Below are 26,309 nucleotides of genomic sequence, written 5' to 3' on the forward strand. Positions count from 1 at the left end.
AAATTAAGATCACTTCCCTTAATACGACTTCCTGTTACTGTTTTCACCACACTTTTGACATTGACCTTCCTTACAGCATTTGACTAAATAAGATCATCACGGCTGAAATTATGGACACGCTACACAGGGGTCTGTATGCTGACTGATTTAACTTTTTATGCCTAGCAACTGTTGGTCGTTGTGATTATTGGTGTGTTCAAGTCCTCCTGGGAAGCTTTTATAGAGCAAGATAGCGATGCACTTTTTCTACATAAAATAAGAAGACCCCCTGTAGTGAAAATACATTTTTTTAAATGTTGTTTATATGTCTTTGTGTTGGTTTTAATAAGCTTTAAGACAAACCATGTGCAAATGTATCAATCCAGCACCATTTCTGAGTATTTTCTTACTTTCTATCTAACTAACTAAAATGCAATGCATCAAAGACAGTCTCAAAAACGTGGTTTGAAACCTCTCATTCCCTACTGTCACATTAATCATGTAAACAATCCCTTCAACGTTTTGGGCAGGGCTTTTCCTATCATTAGGATGCTGATTGTCTGACTCTGAGATGGCGAACAGGACCCTACCCATACCCATTATCTAGATCCCTTAACGCCAAATAAAATGTAGTCTAATTGTATTGAAATTAATCTCTGATTCATTCTGTGTATTATACTTAGGCCTATTATTATACTTGCACTACCATTCAAATGTTTGGGTTCAGTACATTTCTTTTTTTAAAAGAACCTACATAGAACCCATTATTATCAGTGATTCTGTCTACACTGGACGCGCGCCACTCGATCCGCATGCTTGCGCTTTTGATAACAGGACAAATGCATTTGAAGCGTTTGCTTTGATGTGACACGCCGGTGCAGACAGTGTTAGAATCTTGCAGATCATTTTCTTTTGCAAATAGTTACTACTAGTTTCATCTCATAAATCTTTGGCATACACGACAAACTCACCCCAAGGACACCTCAACACCTCCCCCATTCAAAGATATTGCTTCCAGCGCACCCCCAATGTACGCCGAATGCTCCAAGGGGGCCCCCCTGTTGAGAAATGCTAGTATAACGTTAGCGACATATTATTAGCTGTTTGATAATGTAGTCAAGCCGAAGGCTAATAATATCAATTACCATTATGTGTCTGACATTGTAGAGAGCGATACATAAAAGGCATTAGCACCATTCTGATACATTGACTTGTAGACGACCCTGTATAATTCGCTCGTCCTCTTTTTCTTCTGAATCAGTTTCTAGTTCAAACATATATGGCTCAATTAAACCAATATTTCCACTTGCCATTTTATATCGTTTACAGTTGCCTGAGTAAATCAGGTAGTCTGAGCTGGTGTGATTGAGAGTTTCCACACTGTAAGAGGAGTAACATTTTACGTGATTTAGACCTTTTTAAGCATTTTTATTCTATAGTTATTCAAGTTATTCTTAGAAACGTGAGTGACTAAAGCTGTATTTACTGTCTGTTTGTGTGTACTGGGCTTTATCCGCTATCTGAAATAGGAAACTGACTCGTTCCCAAGCAGGCTGACAGTTCGGTATGTGTGAACTCCTTCAAGGTTTTGACTTCGATATTATACAGTGCGATTAGTCTCGATGTGCTCCTGCACATGAGTGAGCTGACACTCTGTTCACAGTGTCAGGCTGGGCATAACACCACCAGGCCAGAGCTCACGCTCTCACATGTGACAGGACTGACAAAAAGGGTTGGATCCAAACCCACGCCGTTGCATGGTAACCTCAACAAACTATCACTTAATCTCCATGAGTCATTAACAGCTCGTCAACGACATCGTAAAACAACTAGCAACTATGGGTGGGTCAAATTTCGTTTAAACCATAAATTAAGCTAAATTATCTAGATTTTTTTTTTTTTAGGTTTATTTGAAAAACTTAAAGCCAAGTTTATTTCATAGCTATCTTTATTCTGTTGCATTTATTTGTGCTGTTGTTTGCAATTGGTTTATTTGTTCTCATTTTATTACTGACATTTTACTTAAAAGCAAAATAAAACTTTGCATAAATCAGCATAAATTGGTATCGGCAGGTCACAATTACAAAAAAAATCGGAAATCAGAATCGGCCAAGAAAATTGCAATTCGTGCATTTCTAAAAATATCTTTTTAATAGATGTTTTGATAGCCTTTTTTTATGATAGATTTGAACTGAGTTCTTTTGAACGGTTTGTTCAAATGAATGCGCAAAACATTAAGTTCAAAGATTTATTGACTTCATCACTTAAAAACTTTCCGCAAGTCCTCGTGTCCTATTTTACAGTATGTGCATTTAAATGTGTTTAAGTGGGAAAAAAAGGAGGTTTCTCTTTTTTGGGCCAATGAATCACTCAAAATACTGAGTGTATTTTGTAACCACAACTGTACAAAAGCACAGAAAAAGAAGTTGTTGTTCGAATATATAAGAAGTATTTTTAAATATTCTATTCAACTAGATTGCTCAGCCCTAAACTCCATCAACCAGTAGAGATTTAAAAAAAAAAAAAAAAGGCTAGTGTCTCAAGTTAAATTCTTTTGACCTGTTTGAGGGAAACGGGTGATTCATCCAGGGAGTAAAACAACCCGCATTCGTCACTACACACCTGCCCTTTTCCTTAACAACACTGTGTCGAGTTAAGAGGCAGGCTCCTCTGTGTAGCCTCCCACAGCTCTGGAGGAAGAACCGGCTCTGACATGTGGGAGCATCTCAAGAATGCACTGTGGTTTTGACTTGTAGCAGTTAGCAACCCACAAGGCTTTGAGAGTGACTGTGGGGGCCCTGTGTTTTGCATCAGTGCTCCGAAGCACTGCAGAGCTGCACAAGGTCATGGCTTCACAGAGCTATCTTTAGATTAATAAACGGGCTTCGGTAGATTAGGCATAATGAAAATAAAGAGATACTCGCAGCGTTATCGGTCAGGGAACGGGGAAGTGTGGGTTGAATTCTGCTGCATTATCTGCATTTCTGGCCTACTTTTCTCTCGGTGAGATCAGCTCGTATGTCCACTTATCCATCTGGAGTGGCCCAGTTTACTGGGTTGAGTGCATGATTTTAAATATTTGAGCAAAGGTTGTTGGAAAAGAGCTGTTCTGTGAAATGGGAAGGCTGTAGGTTGAGTAGCTTTCCTGCTCTCAGTAATATTTGGATTTCTCTGAAAGATTTACTCCTCTGTAATGACAGCATTTTCACGGATGTGAGACAAACATGTAGAGTTTTGGCAGGCGCTTTCTAACCGGTAACTGACAAGAACATCCACATAGTGTATTGTAACTATAGAAAGTATCAAGCACTTCCGATGAATACAGAAGCCAAAGTATTTGAGCTAAGAATAACAAAAGCTGGAATACAACTAGTCATATTCAAATATTTAGCTGGAAGCTGATTGGGCTAGCAGGGTTATCTCAATCTTGAAGTAAAACTACTAGGCATATATTATATCGGGCTCATATATTGATAATACAATGATTGAAGTGATAATTCAGGGCCTTGTAGAAGGGTCTTTATTTTAATTTTTTTGTTTTTAATTATTTATTATGTGTAAAATAATTATTTAATAGTTTATTTATTTTCCAATTACTTTATAATTGTTTTTAATGATTTATTATATGTTCATTAATGATGTTCAAGCTATGAAAAAGCAGATGATCTAAATAATAATTTATTTTGAAACCAGAATATCTGGAGTAGAATTGTTGTCATTCTCTGAATTAAATAAATAAAATGCCTGAATTAATTGTTTGCATCCAAAAATTAAAGGATCATCATAAAGATGCATTTTGTTTCAAAATCAAAATGATCAAAAGACCCATTTTCTGTTGAAAATATGGACTTATTGTACCTTAACTTGTGAAGTGTCATCCTTTACTGTTTGTTCCAGTGTTTCTTCATTTGTATTCACTCCATATTTAATAAGAAACTGTGGAACTGACACTCATGTCATTAATATTTGCATCCTTTTATGTGGTTGCTTCAAGTCTTAGTTGTTTTTTTAGAACACTAACTGCTTTGTTCCACTGAGGTTTTGTCGCATAACCTTTGCTTGATTGATTTTAATGAAGTGTTGCTCTTAATTTGCAGGTCTCACCACAGAGGGCCTTTATCGAGTGAGTGGAAACAAGACGGATCAAGACAACATTCAGAAACAATTCGACCAGGGTACGTACTGATTTTAACTGGGCTCTGCGGGAAACTAGGCTTCATTTGCAGGTGTTGCGACTAGGACACATGTTGGAAGACATTTCACAAATTGGATAAGTGTCCCTGATGAACTCCAGTTTGAAGGGTTAATTTATATATTTGATCTTGCCCGCTTGAGTGGAAATCTCATCACCATTTAGATTCAGTTGTTTCAGTTAGTTGTTTACTTCATTTTAATTTGCAATATATTCATTATAATTTCTCTCTCTAAAAAGTATTGCTTTACTTATAATTACTTTATAAATCGCAAATCAACCTCGACCAGTTGAACAATACAACGATAGACATGAAACTGCTTTCAAATAAAGAATACATAATAAGATACATTTTTTCTTGAACTGACCAAAGTATTTAAAGGGAGAAGGTTACATTAAAGACATACATTTAACATTAGACGTTAATTTTTTATGTTATTGGTTTATAATTATTGTATAGTCTATACAGTATGTAATACAATTACATCAGAAGTAACTAATTTAATTATAAAAAGTCGTCCCTTACTTTTTCAAGGAAAAAGTAATTAAATTACAGTAATTAATTATTTAGTGATGCATTACACCCAAGACTTATTGTATCGAAATATTTACTTATAGGCTAATTTATAACTTCAAACTTTCAAGACTAGTGAACACTCACCACCACTCACAAACATTCACCAGCATGAATGACGAGAAACAGGTCCTGAATTACACAATTATGATCTAACACAATGTAAATGAACCATTCCTGTAAAAACATACTTGACATTTGTGGCTTCTGAATGGCTTGGTGCCTGCAGGCCTCCATCAAGCTGTGATTCGCACTAGTTATTCGCTTATGCAGGACATTTTTTGCTTAAATCTCCTTGTGACACATTAAAGTGATCTGTTATATTCTCTTTTTTAAACCTCAGAATTAAATTGTCACTACGCTGATGATATATTGAGGCAGTTACAGGCTAGCGGTGGGTGGTATGACCAAAATTTATTCAGTGCACTGAGTAATGTTATTTCACAGAAACGGTTTACATCATAATGTAGTTATTCTGCAAATTCAATGGGAAAAAAAAGGCTTATATTTTAAATAACCGTGACACTATTGTAGATAATGCAGTGAATACAATCTTTTACTTCCATCTCATTTAATTTTTTAAAATGCTTTCTTTTTCTTTGGAACTTGATGGACAGGAACCAAATGATAAGATTATTCATAACAAATGAAGTCTGGCATTCGTGCAAAAGCAGCTTTTAGCATGTTATGTAAGACTTGAGTTAAGACAAGGGCCACAAAACAGTAAAAGCCAAAAAAAATGTTTTGCTGTGCTTAGCAAAACCTTTAAGTTCTTCCTCATTTTGACTTCTTTGTGATGTATTTCCACATTTACTATATTTGCACTGCTGTTGCTCTATCGCTATCACGTGTAAATACCATCATGCTGGTCGCTATTACAGGAAAAAGGGTTATTTTATTTTGTGGCCAAATTAAATCCACTGTTTTCATATATATTTCACATCAAACACTAGTCATGGCTGGTGAACTGGGTTGAAAATGTTCAGCCGAGTGACCACATTATTCATTCAGTGAGCCATCGTTTGCCTAAAAGAGCCACTATAGGCATCAGTCTGCCCACTGGCCCGGAGCCATTAGTCTTCCTCTCTTTTTCTCTTCTGCATCCTCACGATACAGTGAATTGGGTGCTTTTTACCCCTTCTTGTGTTCATTCAGTGCCTTTGCAAAGAGATCTAATCTGACAGCTGTCATTTCACCTTAAACCCCGCTCTTACAGCTTCTCTTTCTCCTCCCCATCCTTTCTCTTTCCTATTTATTTTCCCCTTTTTCCCATAGATTTCCTTCTATTCTGTTAAATCTACAGTATTGGTAAAGCCACTAAAACAAAGGCAGTTGGATTCTTCCACAAGCTCACACTATTTTCATTCTTCTCTCAGACCACAGCGTTGACCTGATAGTGATGGATGTAGCCGTGAACGCTGTGGCTGGGGCCCTAAAGGCCTTCTTTGCCGACCTCCCTGACCCCCTCATACCGTACTCTCTCCATCCAGAGCTGGTGGAAGCAGCCAGTAAGTATCGACACATTTCTCCATCGCTTCCTTTTTTGTCTGAGGTTTGTGGTAACGGACTGCTTTAGAACGGTTTAATACTAGTTTATTATAACTTATTGTTTCAAAACGTTCATTAAAACTGACTGCTGTGTAGCATTCAGTGTCATGCTTTATTAAGGCTTAAGTAATAAAGTGTGTGTGTTTTTTTCAGTAACATTGCCTCTGCCTGATTTGGTCATAAAAACATGGTACATTGGTAGTGTTAGGCACTGTCACACTTCATCTTTGAGCTTATTATTTTTTTAAATAAGTTTAAAGGCCTGTTCATACAAAATCTAATGTGTTTTACCAACATTAATAAAATATTTGCTGCAGGCTAATCTTCACACCAACTGTTTATGCAGTGTCTGGTATAATATATTTTTATTATTCCTGTGATGGCAAAGCTGAATTTTCAGCAGCCATAACGCAAAGTCTTCAGAAATCATTCTACTATGCTGATTTGGGGCACAAGAAACATTTATCAATGTTGAAAACTGTTAATATTTTTGTGGAAATTGTCAAACTTTACAGGCTGATGAGAAGATGAAGATTCAAAAGAACAGCATTTATTTTAAATAGTAAAAATAACTTGACTTTCACTTGATCAATTTCATGTGTCTTTGCTGAATAGTATTAAGTTCTTTACAAAGAAGCACTTACTGACCCCAAAGTTGTGAATGGTAGTGTATATTTAAAAAAACAAATAAAAATGTTCCAATTTTGGAAATGCTATACATCATTTGCACAAGAAAAGACTTGAAAATATGAAAGGTTACATTTTTATTAAACAAAATACAACTGTTTACCCACAGTTTGAAACAGACTTGCTGACTAATACATTTTTGAAATTTGATTATTTTCATTATTCAGTAAGTGTTTTAGCCTGGACCAATTTTCACGTAAGGATTGAGAAGGTTGTAGCTGAAGATCTGGGTTAGCACTTTATTTTATTGCCAGTGTAAGCGTCAACCTGCAGTTGACTCCACCTGTGATCATGTGTCTGACCTCAGCCTCTCATTCATACATTAGTCTTCACAAGCTGCAGGTGTGTGGCAGCGTGTCAGTAAAACAGCATTCACTTCAGCACAGGTTGCGACTACAAGAAAGACAGGAAGTGTGTCTGCTATAACAATGAGTACAAGTAGAGACCTGCTCGTGCTATTTCACCATTTCAACGGTCGAGTTTTTTTTTCTATCCTTTGTGTGCCCGGTTTCTGCTTTCAACTACGTTCAATATTAATCCCATCACCACACCGTCTAATCCCAGCCCAAGGTAGCTGAGAAGTCATTTAAATGCATCTGCATTTCCGTTTGATGCTTCCGAGTGCTGAATCTAATCCAGGGCCCCCTGTGACACACTCCTTATTATTTCTGATCCACACTGCTGTAGATAGATGCCGTTAAGTACTGATATTTCATCTTTATCTTTTCCCTCCCTTCACATATTCTCGGCCAGGCAATTGCAGCTCATTGCATTTTATCGCAAAATCTCTTTTTGATGATGTTTCAAAAATGATGGTTCAAATCAAATCACCTTTTTTACACCACCAACACACAGAGGTGTTGTAGTGGGTGAAAGTCTTTGGTACATACTCCAGACACTTTTCAAGACATGACATGTACATAAAATAATCACAATTAATATAGAGTGTACACAAAACAAAATATGCACAATACAGTGGCTTCGTATGTGCTTCTTGGTTTTCCATGTTCAGTCCTTGTTAAATATAATTTTGTCCAGTGAATGCTCATCTCTCTGAATGCTTGATTCTGATAGGTCAATTTGCGGTTAACAATTGGGAATAATATATTAGGATGCACAGATACTGAAATTTTGACCGATAATGATAATCCAATACTTATAGGTGACTTAAAGCACATCTGTGTTTTAAAAATAAAACACTAAAAACTAAAATCAGTCATTTTAAATGCTACAAGTGAAGTTATGCATCACACCATTATAATGCACAGTATGAAAAATGAATATTTGTTTTAAAGTTCACTATAAATTTCATTTATCAGTGTTGTTAAGTTACTAGTGTTTACAAAGATCAACTTAAAGTGGGCATTAGATGACAAGGTAAAGTTAAATAAACATAAAAACGAGAAATTATGTACAATTAAATATCTAATAATCAATATGGTACTGATATATAATTCGTCCTTAATATATGTAATTTACAAATATTGTTAGTATTGTGTCTCATCATTATTTCTCGCAAAACTTGATTTAAATATTCATTTATTTAGGAAGTAATAAGCGGGTTAATGTATAAATAGCGAGTTATTATGACAAAATAAACCCTAACAGGAAGGAGTTTATGCCATAACTATTTCAAAATCTGTGACGTTTTATTCCACAATATTTCCTCCCTTCTCTAATGAGTTCTCTTCAATGTGTATTTTTCTAGAAATCGTAGATCATTACGAAAGACTGCAGGTGCTTAAGGAAATCGTGAGAAAATTTCCTCCTGTGAACTATGAAGTTTTCAAATACGTCATCACTCACCTGAACAGGTAAAGCTTCGGCTTCCCCCTCTTTATTACTGTTTGTTAATGCAGATTTTTATTGTACCATTATGAAAATATCTTTTGTAATGTGTAATGTCCTTTCTCCACCAGGGTAAGTCAGCAAAGCAAGACCACGTTGATGACGGCCGACAATCTCTCCATCTGTTTCTGGCCTACGCTCATGAGGCCTGATTTTGAGAACAAGGATACGCTGTCCACCACCAAACTCAACCAGTCCGTCATCGAGTCCTTCATCCAGCAGTGCCAGTATTTCTTCTATGGTGGTGACATCACAGAGCCCTCCAGCGCTGAGGGGACTCCTCCTCCACACGGTCACGGTTTGGAGTCTCTGATGGCCCTGCAACTCCCTCCTCCCCTCCAACCCCAGCAGATCCAGCACCCGCTGCCCCCCGAACCCCTCATATAGACCCCCAGCTCACGTTCGGCTGCGTGGAAGCCTCCTAAAATAAGAAGTGAAAATTTACTCTTTTTTTTTTTTGTACAAAAGATGTGACTTGCAGAAAAGATTTTTTTTTTTTCATTTTTTGTTCCTCAGCCAGACTGAATGAGAGTGAATAAAAGCTGTAAAGAAAAATTGTAAAGAAAATGTCAATGTAAATTTGACAGTAAATGTGCACATTGACTAATTTCAAACATCGTGAACACAAGGAAGATATATTTATGAAACACTTTTTGTTTTTTTGAAAGACTAATGGAGCTGTCAGTCACTCACTAAAAACCAACACCACATGCACGGCTTGCCATAATGGCAAAATGTGCCATTTTTCCGCTTGTGTTTGTCCCCTTTTTATTTTACAATGGACTAAAGATATATTTTTAGGAAATTTTTATCTTAAAGACAGCAGTCGTTGTTGGGGTGGTGGGATCCCAAGGCGTTTGGGATTGAACTAACGTGAGTTTATAAAATCAGGGGCGCCTGCCTAGGATGCACTTTGTCCTACAGACATTGAACCGGGAGCCCCTCGTACTCTGGAAACCACAGAAAGGGAAACAGCCCACTGCAACCATTTGGCACATCTCAGAGATCCAGGCTTCAGAAGACGCCTGGTCATCTACGTCTCGTTTCATGTTCGTTCGTTTCGGTTCCGCAGACCACCGTTCTATGGTTCTTTTGATTCATTTCGTGAACTGAATTTGCATGTTCTTTGCCACTTGTAATAACTGAAAGAGTTAACGCGGAGGAAAACCGTAAATGCTTAACTGTTTTTATGCAAGACTCTTCTTTTTTTTTTTTTTTTTTACCTAACTTGTTGAAGGGAACATTAAACTGGGGTAAAATTGTTATATTTGTTTTTGTGTCATGCCATAGTTCAACTTTTAATATCATTATTTTGGCTTTAATTATTTCCCTAAAATAGGAAAATATAAATATCTCTATATATACAATATATATATATATATATATAAATATATATATAAATGTCAGCATCATTTGATGGCTGATGAAACAAAAATCACGGGGTACTGGAGCTCTGTATAATCTTGTAAAACATATAATCAGATCTCTGTGGTATGATGTATTAAAATTTGGGGTTAGATCCATTGACTGTACTTAATTCCCTATATGAAATTATTATTATTTTTTATTTTTTTTAATTAGATGGTACTGAATTTTTATTTCACTGTAACAGATGCTGTTAGAAAGCTTGCATTCTTTGTGTGGAATACAGCACAACTCAGAGATGTTTAGCTGTGTTGCGGGAGCTTGTATGTCAATGGATGGGAACAAAAATGACAAGATTTATCTCAATTGACTCACTAAAACGGAGGAAAGGGCTCAATAGGGTAAGTGTGCAGCTGCTAGGATCCCATTTAGTGTAGTTAAAAAAAAGAGCAACATTGTTCATATGATTGCCTCATATGATGTACAAACTAAATATTTTAACATCATCTGCTATGTATTATAGTAAATAAATGATTTTGACAAATGATGTTTGCCTGATGTTCTTTTTCAGTCGCTCATTATGAAGAAACAGCCAATGGTAGCATGCCTTTAAAATGTCCCCTGCAATCAGGGTTGCCAGATCTGTGTAACAAAACCAGCCTATTCTGGCCAGTCAAAATTATCCCATTTTTAAAATACAGATTGTTAATTGTAACATTTAATAATACATTATTAGAATCAAGAATTGTTTCCATTAAAATTACTAAAAGGGATTGTTCACCCCAAAATGAAAAAGTTGTCATTGTTTACTCATACAGGTTTGGAACAAAATGAGGGTCTTTCTTCTGTTGAACAAAAAAGAAGATATTTTGTTGGATGTTGGTAACCAGACCGTTGATGGCATCCATTGACTTTCAATACTATTTTTATTTGTTCTGATTTTACTCTTCTCCTTCTTGGTCTGTCATACTTTTGTGCACACAAGCTCCTCATCAGTCATCTAGTACAGTTATAGCCTATCATTGGAAGAAAATAAATTGGGTAAAATATCTAAACACAAGCATTTCAGTCAAATTTAATGTATGCAATACGTGGGGTGAAAAGTTAAAAAGTAGAAACACGTAATTGGCAACCCTGCCTGCACTGTTGCCGCTGCGGACCTGTGAATGAGGAACGCCACCTTCAGGTGAGGTTATGAACTACACTAAATCCAACGGTCTGCGCTAGGCTAGCTACTGCACTTTATTTGATTTGTTTACATTATTAGGCAGAAGATACTATCCCTATGTGTTCATGTTTTGTAACGAATATGCTAACACAACTAACCACAAGCACAAAATTGAGCCTATATGATCAATTTTCGACATTTCTTTGAATGGAAGTCATGGAGTCCTAGTGTGGCTGAAAGCTTTTGCCATCAAAGGTGAGAATTTGAAACGGCCACATACAGAGAAAGGGAGATTTTGTCATCATTTACTCGCCCTCATGTTGTTCCAAACCTGTATGAGTTTCTTTCTTCTGGTGAACTCAAAAATATATATTTTAAAGAATGTTGTTAACCAGACAGTTGACAGCAACGAGAGACTTCATTTCAATTCTGATGGGAACAATGTTAATCACTTACAGCTGCTCGATCATAAGGAAAGAGTCTGACGTCCAGCTGGCTAAAATGACAATAAAAATGACAATCACATCATTGCTATTTCCCCATTAAAATGGCACACTGCCACATTTTGATTTATTTCGTTATCAGATTTGAAAGCGTCTGTAAGAAGAGGGCAAAAGGCAATAATGACAGCAGGATTGACACTGAATTAGTTGTCTTGAGATGTTCAGAGGACATCACTGTGAATTGACTCGGATTAATCATAAATAGTTAATATTTGTTGAAAAAAAAAATCAGACTGTGTATATGTGTATATATATATTTTTATATTTTGTCCTTAAGTGGCATTTATGTTCATTCAAAACTTTCTAAGGAACATGTTAGTATGATAAAATCACATTTTTAAAGCTCTGAGGGACCGGCTGCCAGCTGGCCAAACAAGCCCATATCAAATTTTAAATGTGGCATTTCTCCACATCAGTGCAATTGTTCACTTTAACATTTTCAGATTTGTGCCGAAAACCATGGTGGTATCTTTTTTGGCCTTACACATAAAGATCAATGCCAAAGGCAAACACATTTAAAGCAGACAGTCAATGCAACATGATACAGCTGACTAAAACATCTCTGTCAGTGTACTCTCATTCACACTCATGCCAGGGAACAAACATTTGTTTTTTTTGTCCTACACAGAACTGGAGAAATGTACTGAATGAAAAGTGAGATGTTTTCAGCCTCTGCCAAAATAAATGTCAGAGCGTCAGATCCTGAGATAAAACAAAGAAATAAAGAGTTTTGGATTCTTTGGGTGAAAAAGTCCAACAGCTCATCACTCGGATTAAGTTGCCCAAATTGTTTACAATATGCACTACATGGGTGAATCTCACAAGAACATGTCCTAGTCACATTTCACATATATATGTATATAAAACAATAAAGAGTATGTTTTTGTACCAATAAGATTTTCACGTTTTCTCCCCAAATCTCATAACTTTATAAAAATAAAAAAAAATAAAAGAAATTGTTATAAAAACTAAATGGTCATGTATTTATACATCATGCTAAACACTAGTTTAAAACATTTCTGTATTATGAGAATGAAAAATGATAATCACCTTTTAAGATCAAAAACATCCAAGAGAGAAAGGTAAAAGTAAAAAAGTATATATATAAATAAATGTTAATATCAATATTTTACTTAATATACAATTTAAATAATATTATTTAATGGGAAATTATTATTATTTAATGATTAATGACCCAGACATGTTTTTCTGAGACTCACACACATACAAACTTTAGAGGGGAAAAGCCATTTTGGTTTGATCAGACAGTAAAACATCCTCTAACAGATGACAAGACTGTGCTTCTACCCTTTAAGCTCTGCTGAATATGGCTGAAATCTTTATTTCACATGATCATAGAGTACTAAACTGATCCACCGCTGCACTGCTTTAAGTAAATCGATCAGATCTTCTCAACTAATGAACAAAGGCATGTGGACAAGATGATGAGAGAAAGCAACAGTCCAGGTACTGTAAAAGAATCCTGAGATCGATGATGCTGCATTTTGACCCTTGACCCTTCCAGTTTCTGATTGGCTCCATCAAACCGCACGACCGGTAAATTCAGTTAAAGCAGTTGGAGCAAAAAATGATATAATCATCGGTTCATTCATCAGGACAAAAACGTGTTTGATTTAAGCCAATGAAATTAGTAATGATCTACTGTACGCCATAAAAAATACAAGAAGCACCCCTTATCAAAGTAACTTATATAATCATTGACCAAAAATTATCGTTTTTTTTTTCTTTTTCATGAATAGGCCATTATATTACTCAATCAAATCAAATATAACTAATAAAAACAAAAATAAAAGAACTTTTCTAGAACAAGAACTGTTCAAGTGTCAGGCAGCTGCAGTCCTGAGCACGTATTATAACTGTGATTTTTTTTTTCTTTTCTTTTTTTTTGTCCATTCAGATTTATGAAGCGAGACAATGAACAAGTCATGGTTTAAGCTTACACAGAGATGTGTTTAAAGGCCGCAAAAAAAGACATCTTTCCCTTTGCTAATCTATTCAAATGAAGGCAAAACAGTGCAAGAGGTAAATGGTGCAAGAACCGAATGGCTCCAGTGAGTAGCAGACGCCGAGATAAGCAGGATGCACCTCTCCACCCAAAAAAAGAGCGTGAAACGGAGAAAAAGGGGGTCCGTCGGTCCACACAGATGGGGACATCATTCCATCGCCACTTCGGAGTCTGTCACAACCCAATGACGTCCCCTGCACAGAGCTGTTAAATGTGTACAACAGGACAGCATTGTCATAACTCACAAAAGGCAAGTGCTTGTTTGTGTTCTGAACACCACCAGCCTCACAATCACGAATAGTTCTGTTCGTTTGTCAATGTCCCCAGTGGTTTGCTCAATCACTATGAGCCCGGAGGGCTGTGGGCGTCTCCGTCGGGCCACAGGGTGGCCGGTCGTCCTAATGTAACAGCTTCCGATAAGGAAGGTGGCTGCAATTGCTCACTAACTAAATTTTCGTACTCGCTACTGTCCTCATCGTCGTCATCCTCATCCTCCTGGCCGGTGGCCTGGCGATTCAGGGAATCTGAGCTTGAGCCGTCTCCGTTGCCCAGGCCCACACTGGGAGACGGGTGGCCGGGCGAGCCCACGGCTTGGGGCCGCGGTAGCAGTATAGCGCTTGGTGAATCTGGAGGCAGTGTGGTGCTGTAGATCGGAGGAGATGACGAGTTCACGGCTCTCTCTAAACTGGGCTCCACCGAGGGACCTGAGAGCACGACTCGAGTCAGCGAAGAGTGTGAGGAGTCGGGAAGGGCAGAGTTATCGGGGAGGGCAGAGTTATCGGGAAGCGTGACAGCGGCTGCCTCTTGGAGTCCTGTTAAGAAAATAGAGAAGATATTAACAGAAATTGTTTCCCTTTTTTTTGCAAATTCGCAGTCATCAGCACATACTTCTCTCTTCCTCAGCGCTGTTGCGTTTCCTGAGAGCGATTTCCTCTTTGAGTTTGTTCACTTCTTCTTGGATTTTCTCCCTCACTCGTTCACTTTGATCCACTTCACAGCACACCGCCTGCGGGATGACAGGAAATTCATAGATAACACATCCTCAGCATTATGCTAAATATTATACAAGTATTTCTGACTTTATTTATTTAAAACATTTAAATATTATTATCAAGGTTTGACATTTAAACGGCACCTATTATGCAAAATCCACACCAACCCTACAATGATAAAAATCCACCCAATGTTTTTTTTTTTATCCCCATAAATCATAAGCACTGTCTCAGAACAAGCCGTTCTCAGATTCGGGGCAATGTGACGTACTTTTGCACAAGCCCCGCCCACGACTTTTGACTGACTGCAGTTTTAGCATAGACCCGCCCTGAGTGAGTGAGCTGTACACAGTCCGCCATTGTTTCGACGCCAGAGCAGCTGTAGACAAGAATGTCTTCTAAGCGATTGAGGTGTTTTGTTGTTGGATGTCAGAATGAACATAGCAGTCTTCATTTACTCTCGTTATTACTCGAGGATGGATCTGTACAACTGTTCGTGATCCAGCTTACGGTCTCCGCAGCGATAGGCCTTATGTTACTGATCACGGCAGAAATGAAAGTGAGAGCACGCACTTTATGACAGCTCATCGAGTCGTTTTACGGATATACAGTTTACCAGTTTATTAATCACCCCCTGAGAAAAGATGTGTATATATTTGTTTACTATTAGTTGTAAGGAGTGTTTTGTGTAATTCGCTGTGCATGTTGATAATGAAAGGGAGAGAGAGAGAGAGAGTTTATGGATAAGACTTCTTATATTGTGTTTACTGTATTTAGTAAAACTAACTAGTTTTAGTAAAACTTCATCTTTTGTGTGATGTACAATAAACTTCATTGAACTCATCAGTATATTTTTGGCCATCATCTGGACGCGGTCCGCTACAACAGGCTTATACTAGGCTATAGTGGATAAAAGCAAGATGAAAAATAAGTTATAACCGTAATTAAACTAGACTATACCTGTTCTATATCCTCTGTAAGCATTATTGTCCGACTCCGGGTAGAAATGAACGCGAAATGAAATGAGAGTTTCTGTTTTGATATTATCATTCCTGTCCTGCCACTGAGTGTGAGCTTGTGAGGCTCCGCCCCCTGGGCCGGCAGCATTAGCTAATTTGCATTTACAGGGACGCACACTAAAACAGTGCGTTTTTCTGAGCCCCAAAAAGTGACAATTTAAACATGCTGTAAAAATTATCTGTTAGGTATTTTGAGCTAAAACTTCACATACACACTCTGGGGACATCAAAGACTTATTTTACATCTTGTGAAAAGGGGCATAATAGGTGCCCTTTAACACCTGTCAACTTGACAAATGCGGGTGGATTACAACAGTGGCGGGTTAAATTTTATGTACAATTAAATAAATATATGCACTGTGGGTTTGCATATAGTCTCTGTCTCAGTCTCTGCATGCATGTTTGGGCTTCTAATAACATGCATTTAGGAACGCATTTAGAAAGTGCATCTTAGCAGCTTTGTTAATAAACTCCATTTCTGCATATGCTGTGTGTTTGGGTTGCTCATTTCACCAGATTTGTAACCTAAATCATTTTTGAATCTATGCCCATCATTTACAAATATATCTATCTAACACAGGAGAATACATCCATATGTTTCTAAACATGTGAACTGTTGTTCATCATGATTTCAAGATAAAAGTTTAAACCCTTGATCTGAGTTTGCATGAGATTTGATGTCCACATGTTCTTGTTCAAGAAATTACAGTGGTTGTAGCATTTCTATTGTAAAAAAGTGGCCACATATTAAAGATTAAGTGGACATTTGAATTGAATGTTGTTTGACCAATATTAAACAAGGGTCATGCTGTAAAGTACAACAATCAACCCAGTCTCGTTTATCGTCTCGTGAGCTAAGTGTATCATCCCAGCCCTAACGTTATTAACGTTATAAAATTGTGGCCAGTAAAAATGCTTTGTGACTAGTAACTTTGGAAAACTACAAGCCTGTATGTTAACCAGCATCTCCTGGATTGCGCTTAAAGTTAAGAAGCAGTATAATGATGTAACTCACCTGCACTCTTTCTTGAAGGGCACTGTACACCTGAAAAATAGCTCGAATGTCTTTCATCACTCCATCCTTATCAAAGAAGTCAGTCCTATAAATAAAAAAAAATAAAAAAAATTAGCGATCACATTCAATTATTTACTGCAGCGAAAGTGGCCCTGTTTTAGGCTGTGTAGTTTGCATTAAAAATCTGTGCAAATATATGACCTCAAAGACAGGTATATAAACAAATCTCCTCTTTTTCTCTACTGATAGATCAATATACTGGCAAGACTGACTGATCTGAGAAAATTTAGCAATTCTGAGACTAATTTTAATACGGTTGATTAATAGGATTGGTAATTTCAAGTTTGTCAGCTCTGAATATACCAAACTTGTTATTTGGATACTACTGCACATTTTCTGTTTTCAAATATTCATGTGTAAAATAAATATTTCTTTAATATTTAATTAATAAATGTTGAGTAATATGTTTAATGTCAGCAAATATGAGAATGTCTTATTTGCTAGCCAGATCTCTATGTACTAGTGTTGGTCTTTCCCTACTTTTTCAGTTAAAGCTACAGTCCGTAGTTTTTCCTCTTTGTCGCCATCTCTGTTCGAAATCTGCAATTGCAGTTATTCGTGGAATTATCAACTTTATGTGGGTTGTGCCTCGGCACTGCACAGCGCGGATGAATCCAATGTTTTGAGGAGAATGTGCGGCTGTCAATAACCGTGCCGGTGTGGATACTGTCATTCGCAATCACAGATTCTACTTTTTGGAAGTATGACCAACATAAGAATTTTCACCGGAAAATGTCATCTGAACAAGTAAGTAACATCCACTTTTGTTTTGACCAACTAAGGGAAAAAAAAGCATTGCAGTAAATCGTGCTGATTAAATCTAATGATCGCTTAACATATCACATCAAACCATGCAAATTAGCACGGTTTGTTCTCAAATTGAACAAACCGTGTTTGTTCAATTTGTTCTCAAATTGTTAATGTTAACAACATCAGCATTGAGTGACAACATTTAATGTCCTTACGATATTTATCCTTGTTTTCCCATGAGCCCGGTTCCAGTCTCTTTTTTTCTGTAGCTACTCTTAAGTCTTTTACATTTTACAACGGGTGAATCTTCAGTTGTCTGTGGTGATTGTCATTTGAACCTTTCTGGATCCGCCATCAAATTGATAAGTTTAATTATATCAAGTGCTGTGAGAAAAGGCTATAAATCTCCACCTCCAACATCCTCACCCGCATTATAGCCTACTAGCCGAGACTCCTTCTTTATGTGTACAGATGTGACGTAATGATTCAAAGACATGCTCGAATTTCCCGCGGAAATCCACCAGTACCACTGGAATTAAAAACATTATTACAAGCTTACCGTTTTGAATCGAGCTAAGGCAAGCAGATAGTTTTGAACACTGGCTGGTTATGTACTTGCTCAAAAAATTATTTTGGATAATTTTTAACCCAAAAAAGTTACGGACTGCAGCTTTAAAAATACAGTTCAAATATTTTCGGTCAGTAAGATTTTTTGTTGTTGAAAAAAATCGAATACTTTTATACAGCAAGTATGCATTAAGCTGATCAAAAGACATTTACAATGCTACAAAAGATTTATATTTCAAATAAATTCAGTTATATAATAATAATACATTTTATTATTACTAAATTATTTCTGAAGGGTCATGTCATTTGACACTGAAGAATGGAGTAATGATGCTAAAAACTCAGCTTTACCATCACAGAAATAAAATTACATTAAAATAGAACACAGTTCAATGGAAAGAAATAGTGGAGGAGATACACTCAATGGAGAAGATACACTCAATGGAGAAGATGACATACGTTCTACGTATCAAAGGACATATATAATAAGCGCTGGACAAAATGGCTGGCATATAAAGAAGCGGAACAATTTTAATACTTTATTTTGTTATTATACAATATATAGCCTAGTGCCCCTTGTTCTTTGTTTTTGTATGTTGTGTTGTAAATAAGAAAAATGCCAAATAAAGAGTTACAAAAAAAAAAAATAGAACACAGCTAATTTAAATTGTAATAATATTCCATGATATTATTTTTACCATCTTTACCGTATTTTTTATCAAAGAAACAGCCTTGTTGAGCATAAGAAATTGCAGAAAACATTAGAAATTTTACCAACCCCAAACTTTTGAACAGCAGTGAATAAAACTAAATAACGCGATAATTTTCTATAGCTACATTCCGTGACATGGCTAAAATAATATTGAACATTGCAGTCAGGTTGCCTCACCCATGTTCTTTAATGACACTGGCGTAGTTCTTGGAGGTGTTCGGCACAGATGAGACTTTATATTCCTGTTGACTGGTGTTGCCCAGGTTTGGGATGCTTAGAGATATCTTCTGATTATATCTGCTGGGAGAAATAGCAAAATTACAATAGAAACACACATATCAGCTACACAGCGCCGTTTGTAAACATTATGCAAGGTATTATGCAATAACAATAAAAGAGAAACGTCTAAAACAGTTCAAATGAATCATGTTTTTGTAAATTGTTTTTTTTTTTACCCCACTCCATAACTTTGTATTAAACAGCTTGTACATACTTTCTGTTGGGCCTGAAGAGCACATACTCCAAAGCATGAGTGGAACTATTGGCTGTGGAGATGAAGCTGAAGAGGAGGAAGACCAGATCTGGGATGCCAAGTATATTGGTCAACTGCTTATGGATCACCTGCTCCCTGAATGACATCTGCTGTTGGGTGTTCCTTCGAAACCGGTACCAGCCGATAACATTCTGCACAGGAAAAGAAACATTGTGAAGTGGGTCGGCTGAATTAAACACACAAAGAGGCACAATGCAGGACATTTTTATGCATATTTCATGGTAACTGCTTACTTTTCTTCTATCCTTGAGGATTCTGTTGAGATTTTCTTCATTGACGTTACCTGCATAGTCATAAAAGCTGCAATATGCAAAACAACTGTAAGTTTGATTTGAAAGAAAGAAAGAAAGAAAGAAAGAAAGAAAGAAAGAAAGAAAGAAAGAAAGAAAGAAAGAAAGAAAGCGAACATTCAATAGTTTGGGGCAGTACAATTTTAGAAGATTTTTTAGAAGAAATTAATACTTTTAGCAAAAAGTGACAGTAATGATATTTAAAATGTTACACAACATTTCTATTTAAAATAAAAGTTGTTCTTTTGAACTTTCTATTCATCAAAGAATCCAGAATTTTTTTTATCATGGTTTCCATAAAAATATTACGCAGCAGAAACTGTTTTCAACATTACATTACATTATAATAAGAAACGTTTCTTGAGCATCAGATCAGCATATTAGAATGATTTCTGAAGGGTCATGTGACACTGAAGACTGGAGTAATGATACTGAAAAATCAGCTTTGATCACAGGAATAAATTACATTTTAAAATATATAGAAAATAGTTAAATTGTAATAATATTTCACAATATTACTGCTATATTATTTTTATTCAAATAAATGTGGCCTTGGTGAACTTAAAATACTTCTTTCAAAAACATTTTTAAAAATTGTACCGACCCCAAACTTTTAAATGGCAGTGTATATTTTTTATAACATAATAAATATTTAAGAACGCATCTACTAAATCCAAGTACTGATGCAGGACTATCTTACCTAAACAGTTGTGCACAAGGTTCATGATTATGGACCTCTGAAAGGCAAGTAAATGCAAGTGATTAATTATATCAACATCTGAGTAAAATAATCATGCTGTGAATGTTCAAAAGGTCTAAATTTAAATACTCATATGCATACAGACAACATTAACCTTGGAATGGACAAAGAAAAATATGCAGGCAGTATGCTATCATGAACAGAGTCTAGAGGACAATATGACCTTCATAATGAATTACTGCAAATATAAGATACTATTCGGGCCCACTTTTAATGTTGTGGACCCTTTGTGAAATTCTTTGTAAAGTGATCAGAGTTGAAGTGGTCTGGGAGCAGCGCCAAACTCAGAAACATGATCTCTTAATGTTGGAGAGGAGCTATTTCCAGTATTTCGGAGCAAAAAAAGAAAAGGTCTATGATGTTTCAGGCTTCATCTCTCAGGACTTAAGACTTTACTCAGAAATACAGGCTGACACAAACTTAGAAAAAACACAAATCCAGTCAAAAGTTGAGTGGCTTATCAGGTTATTGATAACCAGGGCGGTTTGCTACAGTACTTTGGATGGTTGAGAATGAACAGATTACATCAGCCATATCTTGAACTGATAGCTCAAGGAAGGTCATCACGTCCTCACTTTGAAACATGTTATGTCTGTGATCTGAGACTGGGATCAACTGAGGATTTCATAGATGAGATTCATCATGTTTTGAATGATGAGTTACTAAAATGGTCATGAAAAAAAGAATCAAACATGGTTTTACCTATTACACTGAGGAATTCTGAACTACCGATGTGCGAGTCGCTGATGCTTAAAGTTTCCTCTTGTCTCACTTCTCCCAACAGGAAGCCTTCCTAAAAGAGTCAATAAACAATTTTGCTGTACCATTAAAATGGCAATTTAATGGATAAGATTGTGTAGTTAAAGTCACCATGAAATCAAAATTGACAACACATTTTTTTTAATGGAATATTGTAGTATTTATTATTAAAAAAAAATGTTTTAAATACAAGTGCCCTCTTGATCTTTAATTAAAAAAAATCACTTTCCCTCCCTCTCGCAGAGACATCTTTTCTCTTCTCTGATGATGTGTTTACTGGCATGAGGGCGGGGCAACCTTTCACTCACATGACATCACAGCAATAGCAAACCACAACCATCTAACAATCCAATCAATTCCCAATGGACATCATATTTTTTTCTTGTTCAAGAAGACGTTTCAAATATAAACATCACAAAAGAGAAGACAAGTCTATTGCAACCTTCGTTTCATTACGACTTTAAGATAAATTGTTAATATTGACATAACTGAATAGGCACCTTCCACAAACATATTTTGTTTAAAAATTAAGTATTCATTACTATCATTATTTTTTATGACAGCCCTGTTACTACATACAGTCAACAACCCTTGTTTGATTTAGCAATTTCCTAGCAATAGACATAAAAATTATGCGGTCACTCAGTTTATTTGTATAGCGCATTTCACAATACATATTGTTTCAAAGCAGCTTTACATAAAATGCTTGTTTCAATGTAACAATTAGGAAATATTCTGTGATCAGTCAGAGAAGAGTGTGTCAAAGTCATGGCAGTTAGAAGAGTGGTTAGAGGTTAGTAAACATCATGTATTCAGTTAAGAAGACAACGATTTTGTTAGGCAGTTATTGAAAAACTACTAATAATAATATTGTTAATAATAATAAAAATTGTTTGATTTTTTTTTGCCTTATACAGTAACAGGCCAAATGCCATTTAAAGGAGGATACAGACATGTGACGTGTTTAAAAAAAAGAAAACATGAAATTTGCACCTCTAATGCTCATGATATACCAAAGTGTATATGTTAGTCGAATGTGACCTGAATTCATGCAGTAAATATATATTTTTAAAAAAATAGTTTGTATAAAGAGGTCTGAAAAAGAGACATTTCACTGCAGCAACGAGAGAACAACAGAAACACTGTTCTCCAGGCACTTCACCGGCTGTTTACGTGTTCAGTTTAAGAAACTAGATCACACTGAAATTGCTGATTATGTTTTCCAATTAAAATAAAATTAGGTCATGAAGGTGGTTTAGTATCAAAAGCACATATATAAATAATATATAGGCTAGATGTTGACAGCCCATCCCATAAACACGTTCAACTTAATTGGTTGGCATTTAGACATTCAGTAAGTAAAAGCTACAAAAAAACGTAATATCTTTGACAGGTTGAAAACAGGTTAAGCATAACACCTGACTAACCAGCTCAAAACAACTATGCGAAGCCTGCAGGGTCAATGACAGATCACCTACTTCCCAACACCAGAGAGAATGACACAAAGAGCAAAAAGACTATACAAATGATCATTATCATGTTAAGCAACGTGTGAATACTTCATTCAATATGTCTGTTAGACATTCAAGTTTGCATTTGACAGTTGTTGCTGACAAACAAGTTAGCCGGTCAGCTAATGTGACTATTTTAGACGCATTGATATCTATAACACTACCTCGACGAGATTTAATTCACTGAACGCTACCAGGCAGTATAGTTACATATATGAAAGTGAGCGACGATAAACTAAATAAACGGCAATGCCACTTTCTGACAAGCTTGTAAAATCCGTCGGCTTGTAGGTTTGCTAGCTGTCACCCTAACTGCGTCTCAAAACATAGTAAGCTACCTACCTAGACCGCATTTTGTTGACCATTAAAGGCGCGTTCTGAGTCAGCTCTATTAGACTCATGATATCTAAAATGCCGCAGATATGAAATACTACAAAAATGCCAAAGACTCGAAATTTTGAATGTTCAAATGCACCCGTGATGCTAACGAACGCTGTCTAGATAGACAGCTCACCAGGTTTTGATACACGGCCATTCTGTAGCCACACCAGGAAGATGACACCGGGAAATGAATTAATTCTGATTTGATGGAATAAACTGTTTGTTGTTTCGCTATGCGATCGTGCACTTAAACATTTAGCCTCAAAGTCAGGTGGCATAGTACTTACATGGTCAGAATTGCTGTTGGCACTGTGATAACACACAGAACTAAAAGTGTATCCCGAAATTGACGCCGCCATGATGGAAACATACGCGCCGAGCCCACAATCCTTTGCGCACGCACTGTACATCAGCCTGTCCCAAGAATAAACAAACCTTCTGTTGGTGTAAAATTATCATATATTTGTTTCTTTTCTTTCTCTTCCATTTCTTAGGAAATATTTCTAAATAGGTTAATGTGGCTTCTTTATATCATTTATCTGGTTAACTATTGAGCCATAAGATGTTTGTTGTTTGAAAGATTGTTTGTATGTTAGTGTATCCTCTGTAAAAATTGCAATAAAAAAGGGTTAAATATCGTAATGCTCACCCTAAAAATTTAACAGGCTTTTTATGTTTGACTGGATTAATTTTGAAAACGTTATAAATAAAATATATAAATAAAATGTTATACATAAAATACATTTATCTTTTTGCATCAAAATATTTACCTTAACATTATTAAACCTTTATTAATAAAACGTTATTAAACATACATTCATATACTTGGTAAGTAAAGCATAGTATTTACCTTACAATTCTTAAAACGTTTTAAATAAAACGTTAAAAATAACATGTATCTGCTTGTTTGATGTAAAAAGCATAATAATTAATGGAACCACCAAAACAATAATTATTTATTTCTCTTCCATCTGTCTCTCTTATAACACATTCTTGTTTAAAATGCTAAACTTCATATATATACTATTACAAAGTGCACAATTTGTCAACTGTGTGATGTTTTTATTTATATTTAAATATTTGTGTGAAAATATATAATTTATATATTTTCTTTTGAGACCCTTGATTATTATTTTATGTTTATATTTTAAACTTATATCCCCATGTCAAATTTGTATCGCTTTTCATAAAATTTTGAATATACAATACAATTGTTAAACTTTCAACCTTTATTTTGTAATGTCACGTCGATCGTAACGTCACCGGATGCTGCTGATACATGGGACGTCATGATGGAATCGTCAGTGAGCAGCACACATGGGGCAGAAGACAGTCTGGTGCAGTGTACAGAATCAGAAGACTTTGCTCCTTCAAAACTCGGAACAAAGGAGTAGTAAGAGATTTTGCTTGATTACTTCGTCCTGGTATTATTCGATCTCATATTGTGGGGAGAAGACCGCACATAGGTTACATTTATGTTTTTACCTCTATGACACCACACATGAATATTGTATTTTTCCAGCAACTGCAAGTGAAATGTTACACCTGTATATGTGAAATAAAAACAAAACAGGATTGCTTTGAGTGATTCCTTTGAATGTAATCTGACTTTTGTTGGTGATTTTTTTAATTTATATATATATATATATATATATATATATATATATATATATATATATATATATATATATATGGCTTTTCTCCTGTTTTTCTTGAAGCTGGGATGAGGCTTATAAAAGAGAGCTGCAGACTTACAAGGATATTGGAGATGTGGGAGAAATATGGTAATTATGCTGTTTTGTGTTACATGCTTGTTTATGAATGCCCTTCCATATTGATTTTTTCCTTCAAGTTAAGTCTGTTCTTGTATAATATGATATGAATATAAAGCAGCACCATCTTCTGGTGTATTAGTTATGTTCTGTAATTTAGGGGAATATAAAAACTAATTCCTATGCCCCATGCTGAACCTTTAGGTTTGGCGAGGAAAGCGTGGACAGAGTGATCAGATGGATAGAAGCACAACATGTATCTGAAAATGCTGCCATACTTGACATTGGGACTGGGAACGGGATGTTCCTTCTTGAACTGGCAAGTCAAAAGTTCAATAGCTATCTGCATTTAGTAATGTACTGTATATTTAATCACTCTATTAATTGAAATACATTTTGAAATCACAAAAATGTCAATAAGTATAACTATAAATGATAATAATCACATGAATTATCCCTTAAGGCCAACCATGGCTTTTCAAACCTTACTGGAATTGACTATTCCAAGGCTGCTGTAGAGCTTGCCATAAATATTCTGGAAGAGGGAGGCTTCAGAAATGTTAAAATTCAGGTAGTGGAAATTATTTGTTTTTAGCATACATAAATTAAGTAAATAAATAAATTCATTGCTCAACAGAACACATAATGAAGAAGGATGTGTGTTTGTGTGACTTCAGGTGGAGGATTTCTTGAATCCCAGCACAGAATTGAAGGGCTTTGATGTATGTATTGATAAAGGCACATTTGATGCCATTAGTTTGAGCCCAGAGGACAGAGAGGAGGCAAAAAAGCACTATGTGACCTCTTTAAGAACTGTTATGCAACCAGGCGGCTTCTTCATCATCACCTCCTGCAACTGGACCAAAGAGCAGCTGCTGCAGATCTTCAACCCTGGTACCTGAGCTAAAGCACATTTCTTTAACTAACATTGTTTCACATACTGTAATGATTGTAAGATAGTGGTTTCTTGCAGGTTTTGAGTTGGTACGTGAGCTGCCCACCCCTCGTTTCCAGTTTGGTGGTGTGACGGGTAACACTGTGACAGCTTTGGTATTTAAACAGACTGACTGATTTTCAAGTTTTTAAATGTTTTGCATTGTAATATCATTAATGTAATTGTATAATAAACTCTTTTTGGAAAACGTTTGTTTTACTTACTATGAAGATAATACAAATTCATTGCAAGGCAAGTTTATTTATATACCAAAATTTCATACACGATGGTAATTAAGTGCTTTACATAAAAATGAGAAAGAAAATACAAGTTATTAAAAAAGT

At 35.9% G+C, this 26,309-nt stretch overlaps 3 protein-coding genes across 4 annotated transcripts in view; 2 read left to right on the forward strand and 1 right to left on the reverse strand.

The window, feature by feature from the left end:
• The window catches only part of arhgap5 (Rho GTPase activating protein 5), a 33,358-nt gene extending 23,266 nt beyond the window's left edge, over positions 1-10,092 (forward strand). The window contains exons 4-7 of the mRNA XM_079852943.1: positions 4,077-4,154; positions 6,122-6,253; positions 8,689-8,794; positions 8,900-10,092. Of these exons, the coding sequence (XP_079709069.1) occupies positions 4,077-4,154; positions 6,122-6,253; positions 8,689-8,794; positions 8,900-9,215 (632 nt within the window). The 3' untranslated portion in view covers positions 9,216-10,092. The remainder of the gene's footprint in view (positions 1-4,076; positions 4,155-6,121; positions 6,254-8,688; positions 8,795-8,899) is intronic.
• Positions 10,093-13,615: 3,523 nt separating this feature from the next.
• abraxas2 (abraxas 2, BRISC complex subunit) lies at positions 13,616-23,654 on the reverse strand. 2 transcript variants are annotated; one of them, XM_079853366.1, is made up of 9 exons: positions 23,547-23,654; positions 21,311-21,401; positions 20,549-20,585; positions 19,792-19,858; positions 19,499-19,689; positions 19,183-19,302; positions 16,917-17,001; positions 14,779-14,896; positions 13,616-14,702 (listed from the first exon to the last, which is right to left on the reverse strand). In XM_079853366.1, exons 1-9 carry the CDS (start codon positions 23,616-23,618, stop codon positions 14,233-14,235), a joined length of 1,251 nt encoding a protein of 416 aa, XP_079709492.1. In that variant the 5' UTR covers positions 23,619-23,654; the 3' UTR covers positions 13,616-14,232. The 2 variants fall into 2 exon arrangements, with proteins under 2 accessions (XP_079709492.1, XP_079709491.1); XM_079853365.1 differs by having other exon boundaries at positions 19,183-19,305.
• Positions 23,655-24,511: 857 nt separating this feature from the next.
• eef1akmt2 (EEF1A lysine methyltransferase 2) lies at positions 24,512-26,169 on the forward strand. Its single transcript, XM_079854281.1, has 6 exons — positions 24,512-24,652; positions 24,978-25,043; positions 25,236-25,350; positions 25,495-25,602; positions 25,709-25,925; positions 26,005-26,169. The coding sequence occupies exons 1-6, from the start codon at positions 24,549-24,551 to the stop codon at positions 26,100-26,102; spliced, it is 708 nt and encodes a 235-aa protein (XP_079710407.1). The 5' UTR covers positions 24,512-24,548; the 3' UTR covers positions 26,103-26,169.
• Positions 26,170-26,309: the final 140 nt, after the last annotated feature.

Source organism: Squalius cephalus, assembly GCF_949319135.1.
Source record: "Squalius cephalus genome assembly, chromosome: 20".
Taxonomy (NCBI): Eukaryota; Metazoa; Chordata; class Actinopteri; order Cypriniformes; family Leuciscidae; genus Squalius; species Squalius cephalus.

Bases quoted from the DNA above. Each gene is read 5' to 3' on its own strand.
- abraxas2 (XM_079853365.1), bottom strand. From the start codon at position 23,618: ATGGCGGCGTCAATTTCGGGATACACTTTTAGTTCTGTGTGTTATCAC. The intron at 17,002-19,182 runs GTGAGGCAACCT...TTTTATTTATAG, and splicing joins AGTGTCATTAAAGAACATGG to GACTGACTTCTTTGATAAGG. The intron at 14,703-14,778 runs GTATGTGCTGAT...TTTTCTTAACAG, and splicing joins CAGCGCTGAGGAAGAGAGAA to GACTCCAAGAGGCAGCCGCT.
- eef1akmt2 (XM_079854281.1), top strand. From the start codon at position 24,549: ATGATGGAATCGTCAGTGAGCAGCACACATGGGGCAGAAGACAGTCTG. The intron at 24,653-24,977 runs GTAAGAGATTTT...TTTTTCTTGAAG, and splicing joins AAACTCGGAACAAAGGAGTA to CTGGGATGAGGCTTATAAAA. The intron at 25,044-25,235 runs GTAATTATGCTG...CTGAACCTTTAG, and splicing joins GGAGATGTGGGAGAAATATG to GTTTGGCGAGGAAAGCGTGG.